We start from the raw sequence: 11,968 nt of genomic DNA, 5'->3' as shown, positions 1-11,968 counted from the left end.
CTATAATACGATATTTTCAAAATTATATAAAACATTATGAATTATGAGATATGAATATTTTTTAAAATGGCACATACGTTTAAATTGGATAAACAAATTAGGACGGATGGAGCATTTATTTTGCAAACAAGTACTTATTTTTTAATTAAATGTGACGTATTGTAAGAGAATGACATGCCTCAAAAAACCAAAAATAAATACTTAAAAAAAATCCTTAACAGAACGGAGCCATGTTATTTCTGTTCAATTTCGTAATGCTATCTTACCTTTGTGGCTTTGTCCATGAGACCTGTTAAATTTTAGTTGATTTGTTGTTGTTTTGACTTCAGATTTCAGTTTTGCTTATTTGTTTAGGGTTTAGATCCTCTTATTTAGACTGAGATTGGTTCTTATGTACCCGCGTTATCGCGGGGCCTGCTTCGGTAGTAGGTGTCTGAAATCGACGTTTGGGTTACTTTGGTTCTTTCTTGTATCTGTTCTGAAATCTGTTTGCCTGATGGGCTTGTGTTGAATGAATAACTCTTTTCAAAAAAAAAAAAACGCACATAGTAATACGAAATCATGGTTTGCTGGTTGGAGAGACAGAGAGAGACAAATGTCGGCAAACGACGAGTCCCTCCCGAGTCCTCCGCGTGGCTCGTGACAATTACACGGTTACACCAACAAGAAGAAAAGAGGACCTTTCCACGACTTTGACTCTAACCCCATTTTCCACCCATATCTTCATTACAACGACAATCAGAACTCATTCCACCTAACTTTTTCTCTGACTTTTATTTCATTTATCTTTATTTAATTTTTTTTCGTATTTGTTAATTTTGCGCATCATTTTTTGATTTTTCAATTCGTTTCTTCCGGACGAATTGGACTTTTACTCAAATATTTTGAGAAATAACTACTTTTTAGCCAAATTTATCCGAAACATCATAAATTGAGATATATAAACGATTTTGTAAGCGGCAGCACGTATGTCGAAAAGTGACTCCCATTTAGCAAGGAGGGAGTAGTTTCCAGCCAACTAATCACTTTTTAAGATGGTGAGTATTTTGGGTATTTTGCAATAATTTTTTGAGTTTCTATCAACATATTTGAGATTACATATCCGATTCGAGGAGAAAAATCAGGAGAATATAAATATGATTTAAATATCCAACTTATTCCCAAAAGCGAATACTTTGAGTACAAATATTTGTGTTTTTTGATTGTTCCGATGGAGAGAAGAACTTATTTACTGGTTAACTCCAATAGATACGTCTGACTGAAACTTGTGAGTTTGCTTTATTTTAAGGTCTTAGGTTTGAAACATTTTAGATACTGCATATTTGTTTGAACCTAAGTTTACCTAGTCGTTATTTTCAGACTTTAAAATTAGTCGAGCTATGCACAAACTGGCCCGAACACTCAGTTATAAAAAAACGGAACCTACTAAATTTTGATTGCACTTTATTCAACTTTTTGTATTATTTAATCCCTAGGGTACATTATATTTTACAAAAAATGACTACAAAATAAACTAACAAAACCTATTTAAAATTATTTTTTAAAATTTTTTAGTCTTTATTGATCTATTTAGTTTTTTTTTTCCCCTCTAAAAATCTATGCTTTTTAAAAAATCTTACTATTAATGACGAAGACCCAACTTTTAGTAGAAAATTGACTAAAATAAAATAAAATAAAAATTCCCCAAACAAAAAGAACACTTTTGCTTATCTTTTAGGCAAACCCCTCCTAAAATCTCTCTTAAGCTACCTCACCACTACAACCAACAAACAAACAAACGTTCGAAGACAAGTAGGAGTAGTAGTCTGCTCTCTCTCTCTCTCTCTCATTCTTCAATTTCCATTCCCATTCGAATCAATCGCATCTCGAGTAGGAGTACTATCAACTACTCCTATGTCGTTCTTCTTGGGCTTGGTGATCGGGATCACCGTCGGCCTCGCCCTCATCGTCGCCTTCGTTCGCTCCGAGAACTCCAGATCCCAGCGCCGCTCTCAACTCGTAATCTCTTCACTCCACTAACACTCACATATGTACATAAAAACATACATACACGTTTGAAGGCGCGTATGCATTTGATTTGTGTTTTTGTTTGATTTCTGTTTCCCAGCCGTCCATAAGCAGTAATACGAGTATAAAATTTATATTTTTTTTTCTGCTTCCAAAGTTTATAAGCAGTGAAATGAGTGTTTGATTTATGTTTTTACTTGGTTTCTGTTTCCAAATCGTTTATCAGCAGTAAAATTGAGTAGTTGCTTGGTGTTTTCATTTGATTTCTGTTTCCAAATTGTTTATAAGCAGCAAAACGAGTATTTGATTTCTGTTTCCAAATCCTTTATATGCAGCAAAATGAGTATTAGATTTGTGTTTTTAGTTGATTTCTGCTTCCAAATCGTTTATAAGCAGTAAAACGAGTAATTGATTTATTTTTTATTTTTGGTTATTTCTGCTTCCAAATCTTTTATGAGCATTCAGAAGTAAAATGAGTATTTGATTTGTGTTTCCAATTCTTTTATAAGCGGTACACTGAGTGTTTGATTGGAGTTGTTATTTGATACGTCGTAGCGGGGAGCTCCTAAAATGGTGCCGCTCCCACCTTGGGAGCCCGCTTTTGCGCTCCCACCTAAGGAACTTGACGGGAGCCCGCTCCCATTGAGATGGGAGCTCGCTTCTTATGAAGATGGGAGCTTTGGTATGATCTTTGCATAGAAAAACAGGGATTTATCACTTGGCTCTATTAATACTCTTATATCTAGCCCACTTCTCAGACTTATGGTGGACTTGGCCCATATTTTTACTAACTAAAATGATTGTACTTTTGGAGTGAATATTTATGCTAAATTCTGTTGATAATGTATGTACACGCTCCTTTTACGCTCCCAACCTTAGGAGCTTCTATATTACCCCGCTCCCCTACTCCCGCCCCCGCTTTTGCTCCCGCTTTGTGCAACTAAGATTTGATATCTGTTTCCCAATCGTCTATAGAAGTATATTGTTTCCTAATCGTATGTGACCGGTAAAAATGAGCGGAGTGTGTGATTTATGTTTTTTGTTTTTGTTTGTGTTCGATTTTGAAGGCGACAACGATTGCTGCGTTTGCGAGGATGACAGTGGAAGATTCCAGAAAGATCCTTGCGCCCGAATACTACCCCTCTTGGGTCGTCTTCTCACAGCAGCAGAAGGTACTCTCTCTCTCTCTCAAGAAGGGCTGCAAATGAACCAAGCAGCTCGTGAACCGTGCAAGGGTTGACTTCGTAAGGACTCATTCGAGTTCGATTTCATCCACTAGACGAAAACCTCAGTTTTAAGCTTGTTTAATAAATGAGTTGAGCTCAAATCTGACAGTATTTGGCTCGATTAGCCTCGTGAACCTAGAATATAAGTACATAATGAAGATTTTAGGAAGTGTACACAGTGTTCTAAAACAAGGAATTAATCGGTGATTAATAGCCGATTAATCGTTGCCGGGGCCTATCCGATTAGGTCCGACTAACGATTAATTGCCGATTACTAATTAATATGCATCGATTAATTGCTCGAAGGTGGCCGACCACCTGACTAACGCCTAGCGACTTTTAGAACATTGAGTGTACATATAAACTTTTATACGTAATACGAACTTGTATTCGTAAAAATTTAGTATTTATTTACGTATAAACATATCAACGTAAATATAAAATTTTCTATTTGTAGTCGTAGACCCGTATGCGAGCTTGAATTTACATACTTTCAGCTCGTGAACAAGTTCGAGTTCTACTCAAGCCTAGGCTAGCTCGGCCCGAGCTCAGCTGGTCAAATTTTCATTTAGTTCGAGCCCGAGTTTGCTCCAAACTTAACATACAATTTGAGGATTCTACGATTCAGCTCGGCTCATTTGTAGCCCTGCACTGTGTTTATGTGTATTCGTTTGTATAAATGGTTCTATATGTATGGAGACCAATATGTATGTGAATTTTGCAGTTGACATGGCTTAACCTTCATTTAACGAAGATTTGGCCGTATGTTAATGAGGTGATGTTTTTTTTGTTGTTGATTTGCTTATTTAGACCTAATTTTTTTGTTCTTGAGCGACTGATAGTGACTCTGTGTAGACGTGTCCCATGTTTTAGGCAGCATCTGAGCTTATAAAGACAAATGTTGAACCAGTTCTTGAACGATATAGGCCAGCCATACTATCCTCTTTGAAATTCTCAAAGTTCACTCTTGGTACCATTGCCCCGCAATTTACAGGTTAGACCGAATTGCCGTTGAACTTTTATAGTAGAGGATGTAAATGAGTTTTGCAGCATTGTGAAAATATACAAGTATTAGGCTTTTTGGCCTGAAATTCTTCAAGAAGGTTTTCTAATGTACTCTCTGTTGACTATAAGGGCCCGTTTATATGAAGAGACTAATAGTGAAAGATGTATAATCACGTATGATATATTATCACGCCGGATTAGTAGTGATCGGGTTAATAATACCACACAGTCCATGGTATTATATCGTCCCCTTTGTGGGTTTATGTATCTGATGAATGTAATCCGAGCCAAAAGAGTTTAACCAAACACCATATGTTGTCACTTCGATTAGTAGTCCAATCCATGCTCATGTCCTGTTAAACAGACGGACCATAACGGAAAACATGCCATTAAGGTGTAGCAAAGGGAAGGGGCTGCAACCCATGAAACATTGCTAAAAAGTGCATAGCCTCCTCTCAGACATTAATAACCGTGTGTTTCTAAAAAGTTATCAAATGTATCCAGCAATGGATTCACCTATTCATCTCTTTGAAAGAATTCTCCTGAACTTACAATTTGGTGTACTATTTTTCTTCTTGATCTCTATGATTAGGTGTTTGCATTATAGAAGACGGAGGTGGTGGTATTACTATGGAGTTAGAGATGAATTGGGACGGGAATCCAAGTATAGTACTTGATATTAAGACCAGACTCGGCGTAGCACTACCTGTGCAGGTATTTTTGAATTCCTTATTTGCCTGGTCTCTTTGTGGCCTATTGGTGTTTTATGTCTTCAATGAAAATGCACTAGTAGTTGACTATTAATGAGCACTTTTTAAATCCTGCATTCTAGTTTTTAGATGCTCTATGTAGTTTACTTATTAACCTGTGCTTCTGTAAGTTTGTGTACATGCAAATGGTGACCTCTCCTTGATATTGATGTTGGTTAACTCCACTTTGACAATCAGAGATATCTAGCTTCCACTGAAACGGCTGAACGTTTCTGTTTCCTATGAGACTATCACTTGCAGAATGGTGAAACAGAAACTCTAGAGCCCGTTCGTTTTGGGATTTCGGATTTGGATTTGTAGGTAATAAATGCAGAGAGAAATAGAGTAATGATTGGAGAGAGATAGAGAGAAAAATAAGAGTAATGATTGGAGAGAAATAGGATAATTAGAATCTAAAATCCAAGACCCCAAAACGAACGGAGTCCTAGTGTTTTCAAAGGACATCAGAATATTGCAGAACACATTTTAAAAAAAAAAACAAAAGATGACCGGAAAAAAGTTTTGTCTACCGGAAATTGATATTTATTCAACAATATTCTCCATATTTTTGTGTTATAAAAATGGTTGGTTTTTTATTTTGCACTGTTTCTTTTTGTGAATTAGTGAATCAATCTAATCTGTAATGCCAACACAATTTCTTGTTCGTTCTGTCGCTTTTAAATGTTTTTGGAATGTTGGAAAACGTTTACTAAATGTTTCATTTTCTAGGCTTACCAAAACAACACATGAAAGAAATTTTTTATCCTTGAGTATCACCCTAATGTTTTCATTCTGGTGTGTTTGTAGGTGAAAGATATTGGATTCACTGGGGTTTTCAGATTGATCTTTAAGCCGCTAGTTGATGAGTTCCCTTGCTTTGGAGCTATATGTTATTCTTTACGGAAAAAGGTGCACCTTTCTTTGAGAAATGATCTTAAAACCGTTTTTTCAAAATTTGGAAGCAGGAAATCTCGTGTTCCATTTCATTCTTATAATGGTTACATGTTCGGGGGCACTCTCCGTATGTAGCTCAACCTCTCACTACGTCCATTTCCCGCCAGGAAGAACAAGCTAAACGAGGCAAGAGATGTAGGAAGAATCTTGGTTTGAGATGCTATTTAGCAAGTGTAGCTTTATACATTTATATATGATAGATGTATTTTAGTTTCAATAGCTACAATATTTGTTTTCATCTGGAGATAACAGTACCCAATCTGAATGCAATTTTTTGGGTATTCTCTCTCTCTCTCTCTGGATTTGTGGCTGTGCAATTATTTTGTCTGTCTCTTTCTCTTTCCCACGTACAAGAATGCTTTTACTTGCTTATTCCTGATGACATACATACGCAAACATCCAAACATATGTGGTTTAGCAAATTGTTTTTGGATTGCAGAAAAAGTTGGATTTCACGCTTAAAGTTATCGGTGGCGATATTAAAGCAATTCCTGGCCTTTCTGATGCTATTGAGGTGTGTCAAACTTCTACTCTTGGACTCTCTCTCTCTCTCTCTCTCTCCCCCCCCCCCCCCCCAGAGACTTACAGACAGGCTTTAAATGATATGGTCAATGTGAAGTGGTAACTTAGGTAGAGATTTCGTTTCTGCTTCTCTATTGCCCATTGCATGTCATTGTTCTTTTCTAGATAACAAGTTAGGTCTATATGGGCATGCTACATACATACAGTTCTGTGCAATGAATTTTCGCTTTGTGCATGTGCCTATGTGGTGACTGAAACTTGGAGTTAGATTTTCATGGTTATGGCTCACTTGATATTCTAGTTTCAGAACATTAGTAACGGGTACCTATTTATGTTGCTTTTGCATTTGCCGATTAAGATGTTACACGTTCATTTATGTAGGGGACCATTCGTGATGCTGTTGAAGATTCTATTACATGGCCAGTACGGAAAATTGTTCCTATTTTGCCTGGAGATTACAGGTAAGGCTGTAGATATTTCTGTGTGGCAAACCAATGGCCTCTTTTTAGAAGAGACATGTCAGTGTATGGCAAAACCCGACTTAGGCTTTTTAGGGATAGGGAAGCTCGAGTGCTTGACACATGAGGTTATACCTGCTCTCGTGCATTTATGATAGAGATGAAATACTTCCTCTATGAGCTTATTATATACGGTCACTCTGCCACTCACTGAAGTACGGTGGGGGTGAGGCAATAGATAACTATGCACTGATTGACAGTGGGCAACAAGGGGAGGAAGGGAGCAGAATTATGATGAGCTGAATTAGAAGATTATTCGAGGTTAAATTATCTTCAAACTATACTGAGGGTAATCAAATCTTTAATGCTTTTTGGGGCTTGTTGAACTTCATTTTTAAACACGTTACTTTTAGTCCTTGGAGCTGCATAATTTATCCTTTGCACGTGCTAATTTATTAGAACGTGAGAGAGCGAGGAGGATCGTAAGGAGTCAAAATATAGGAATTTAGGCGTTGAAGTTTTCTCAAACTATTTAAGATCCTAATCATCGTATGGTGTCTTATGGTGCCGTGCAGGGCTTGGGCTTCGTTTTGAAAGATGTTGCCCCTATTTTTTCTTTTGAACTGCAACCGACCTTTTTATTCTCATCATTTGTTTCTTTTGATATTGGTGTGCTGATCTTAAATTTTCCATTTGCTGATTGGTAAAATTTTACTTCTTATCTGTTAGAGAAAGCTTCAATTACGTAACACTCCAGGATGAACCATCTGCCTAAAGGAAGAAATCACTGTTTTGTTTCTTTTGATAATGGTGTGCTGATCTTAAATTTTCCATCTGCCTAAAGGAAGAAATTACCATTTTCATTTAATTTTTGGGATGGATGGCAGGCCGTATTTTGCACAATAGGCATTATACTTAAATCAGCATCTCATCTTTTGATTAGCTTCTGCTTTTCTCTGGACCTTTTGTGTTTCTGGCTTTTCCAGTGACCTAGAGCTGAAGCCCGTTGGAGTTTTAGAGGTGAAACTTGTGCAAGCGAAAGAGTTGACAAATAAGGATCTCATTGGGAAATCTGATCCTTTTGCTGTGCTATACATACGACCGCTACGTGATAGAATGAAAACTAGCAAAATAATTGTAAGACTTAAACTTCTCTCTGAAGGATTTTGAATCATCATTTTTATCTACTTAAAGAAGGATTCTGTGCTGTTTCCTCCAGGGCAATCAGTTGAATCCTGTGTGGAATGAACACTTTGAATTTATAGTTGAAGATGTATCCACACAAAACTTGGTGATAAAAATATTTGACGATGAAGGAATTCAGGCAGCAGAATTCATTGGATGTGCTCAACTACGGCTAAATGAACTTGAGCCCGGAAAAGTAAAGGATGTGTGGTTGAAGTTAGTTAAAGATTTGGATGTACAGAGAGATAACAAAAACAGGGGTCAGGTGAGATCTCTATGCCCTCTCCCACTTTTGATGCTTATACTTTCTTCCTCATTGTGAGATTTAAGAATTTTATCGTACCTGGAAATTTGAATTAGGCAAAATTAAAATGAGATGTGACAGAGCATGGTGAAGAAAACTTTTTGCTTATTTCGAATTTAGTACTCTAATGAACCTCTAGAAGTCTTGTCTCCAAGTAACTAAGATGTCAAACTTGCCTCCTCACAAGTCATAATGAAGAGCTTGCCGGGAATAGTTGAGGAAACGTGCATCCTTCTCTTTTAACAGCTTTGTTAATTGAATAGCTAGGTAGGTTTCCCTTGTTTTATCGTAATTGCAAATTTAACTGCTTATGATGAACATCATAGATTAAAATCCCTTGGTTGCCTTGAGGTTGATACTAAAACAAGCTGATCTTGTTGGGGTTGGCTTCATTTCTCAATGGGTAAATGAATAATTTGCATATTGCTGAGTTATGTTGATGCAGGACAATCAAGAACAAGATGTAAAAAATGAACCCTAGGCATCCCTGAGCCTAAGGGCTAAATAACAATGATAACATAAACCAATATCCTTCTGGCTCATATACGAGTAGCTTGTGCGGCCCATGGGATTCCCTGTCAATGTTGCCCTTTCTCTACTTAGAATTTATTATAAAGGTAAATAAACAGCTGGATAACTGTAATGTATAGCTCTATAACTATGAAAGACCCTAGCGGGTGTTTTTATGTACATGTATAACGATTAACGACAAATTATTGTGAGAAGGTGATAGAAATGCATTGGCTGGCATTCCAAATTTATTCTAGGTTAGTTGGTGTTGTCCTTATCTCAATCAAGATAAGCGTCCAAGTCCTTTAGTTTGATGTGAGTTTGACAACCAAATGAGTCGCACCTCACTTTGACACCCGTGTTTGTTTCAGAAGTCTGTTTAATTTTGTAATTCTTGGTTTCAGGTGCACTTGGAGTTACTATATTGTCCTTATGGCATGAATAATGGAGTCAAAAACCCTTTTGATTCCAACTTTTCAATGACATCGTTAGAAAGAGTTCTTAAAAGTGGTGCTGAAGAAAAGCAAGCTGCTGAAAATGGAATAGAGGCAAGACAGAGGAAAAAGGAAGTTATTGTGAGAGGAGTACTTTCTGTTACTGTGATATCTGCTGATGACTTGCCACCGGCAGATCTAATGGGGAAAGCTGACCCGTATGTAGTGCTCACTATGAAGAAAACAGGAATGAAAAACAAAACCCGGGTACTCTCTCTCTCTCCTGTTCCTATCTCTGTGGTGATCTCTCTTTGCATGTGTGAAGGAATCCATCCGGCTTCTTGTCTCTATGTATATCAATATCTTTGGTGGGATCATATGACGGGATGTTCTTTTTCTCTATCTAACCAATTTGATGAGTTAATCCTAAAGATTCACAAAAAATAGTGCTAGTTGATGAGAAGTATCTTGAAAACAAAAAGAGTGAAGTCAAATTGATTTGGGCTATTCTCTCAATTCCTGTAAAATGCAATCATGACATACGTGGATATAATTATAAAGGGGCATGGGTGTCTTGTTTTTTTTTTCCCCAATCATGACATAGAGTGATTTTGCTTTGAGTTTTGGCATTGATGATGTCATTGGTTTCTAATGTTTTGTGTAGGTTGTGAATGAGAGTCTAAATCCTGAATGGAATCAAACATTTGACTTTGTCATTGAAGATGGACTGCACGATATGCTAATTGTGGAAGTCTGGGACCATGACACTTTTGGGAAGGTAAAAATTCCTGCTTGTTATATCCATTTGCCTTCACGTGTCAATAAGAAGATTGATACACGAGGACCAGGTTCATTGCTTGGCATGAATGAGAAGTAGTTTTATACTGTCTAACCCTTATAGTTTTTTTTTTTTGATCCTCGTCTAACCCTTATAGTTGACACATCTATCCCCCATCTATTTGGAAAACACGCTTGGATCTGAAAAGTAAAACATTATGATCCTTTTCAAGCTATTATAGCTCTTATTTGATAACATTGTTGTAAGAGTGCTATAACAATAGGCTATCGAACATGTTTTATATTGTAGTGGGGTCTTGTTAACTATTTCTAGATGATTTGCCAGTTGATATACCCCAATCTGCTTTTAGTGGGTGGGTTTGTTTTTGACGAATTACTAGCTTTCTTGTAAACCAAAAATCAGATATCTCTCAACCAAACTATTGTGTTTTCAGTTGTGACTTTGACGGTTTGACCTTGTGTTTCCAAAATCATCCTAAATGATTGTTTTCACGTTTGTTTTCCATTTTTCCTTGTTCAGGATTATATGGGGCGATGCATCTTGACACTGACTAGGGTCATTATGGATGGGCAATACAAAGGCAGCTTCCCATTAGACGGGGCTAAATCTGGAAAACTGAACTTGCATCTCAAGTGGTCACCTCAACCAATTTACCGTGATTCATAGCAGTCCCAATTCTTACCCAAATGCTACTCTTCGCTTGGGTGATTTTTACTGGAACTCCACAAGACAATACAAAGAACTCAGCTTGGGCGCCCTCATGCACGATGATCGTCGGGTTGTCAAAATGCTGTACGAGAAAACACTTGCTGCACATATTACTTTTACCAGAGAGTGGAGAGACTCTGTAAAGTTGCAGAAAATTCTATTGTAGATTTTCCCCATAAGAAAGATAGTAAATAAGGTCAGCTGCTGTATGGTTATAGGGATTTAGGGGAAATGAAGTATGAGAGCGAGATGGCCTATTTTGTGGATTTTTGTTTTCTACGTCTAATGTCCATAGATTCTATCTAGCTTCCTTGCACTTTTTTTTTTCTTTTTTTCTCAGCTTTGGAAAATATTGCTCGAAATACTATCCTTCTACTCTATGTAGACTTTTGCTGTGTATTATTGTAATGAGTACATTATGAACTATTATTAGTATGTATGTTCTTGTAATTTATCTTGTTCTAGAAGGGTAGTTTAGTGTTTATATCTTAGGGTTTGGATTCCTAGTCGTTAGTTTGTGTTATCTGTGATCACTCTCCTTTGCAATATCCTGTTACTTTTGGCTCTCGATCTCTTTTATTTTTCTGGATAACCATTTGTTCAGGTCGTCTTGCATGCATCTCTACAAATTCCAGAGCCTTGAAGTAAACGCCCAGGCAAACCCCAAAGTAGTTGAAAGGTTTAGAACCTGAGTTGTAGGAGAAAGCAAGTCTTCAAGTCGTAGGCCTTGGTCCCCCGGGGGGGTTTTGGTTCTCTATTTCTGCCATTTTATTTTTATCATATGCGAACTGTGAGCACTCTAGATTGTGACAAGAGCTTTGTATAATACTGATGTCAAGAGATTGGATGATGTTGGTTTACTACGCCTCACTTTACGGTTACACAACTTGATCTGGGAAAAACCTGAGTTTTACGAGCTGATGTGTATAAAATTATAAGACAGATTAAGTTTCAATCTGGGTACCTAATTATTTCTCTGTTATTTGCTACTAGTATTCAGCAAGAAACCTCAAAAGAGAAATGCTTACCTGGCTGGGAATTGGGGATTTTGTAGGGCGCTTCCCGGTAGTGCAACTTGTAGGGCAGATTTGGCCCGTTCATTTCGGT

At 37.2% G+C, this 11,968-nt stretch overlaps 1 protein-coding gene across 1 annotated transcript; it reads left to right on the top strand.

The window, feature by feature from the left end:
* Positions 1-1,763: 1,763 nt before the first annotated feature.
* On the top strand, positions 1,764-11,311 carry LOC131299949 (synaptotagmin-5). The gene is made up of 13 exons (XM_058325540.1): positions 1,764-1,998; positions 3,075-3,179; positions 3,958-4,008; positions 4,107-4,227; positions 4,831-4,952; positions 5,795-5,896; positions 6,381-6,455; positions 6,845-6,924; positions 7,908-8,058; positions 8,141-8,371; positions 9,325-9,621; positions 10,019-10,132; positions 10,673-11,311. Exons 1-13 carry the CDS (start codon positions 1,894-1,896, stop codon positions 10,817-10,819), a joined length of 1,701 nt encoding a protein of 566 aa, XP_058181523.1. The 5' UTR covers positions 1,764-1,893; the 3' UTR covers positions 10,820-11,311.
* The last annotated feature ends 657 nt before the right edge of the window (positions 11,312-11,968 follow it).

This window comes from Rhododendron vialii, chromosome 1a (assembly GCF_030253575.1).
Source record: "Rhododendron vialii isolate Sample 1 chromosome 1a, ASM3025357v1".
Lineage (NCBI taxonomy): Eukaryota > Viridiplantae > Streptophyta > Magnoliopsida > Ericales > Ericaceae > Rhododendron > Rhododendron vialii.
This window is presented reverse-complemented; position numbering and strand designations above follow the sequence as displayed.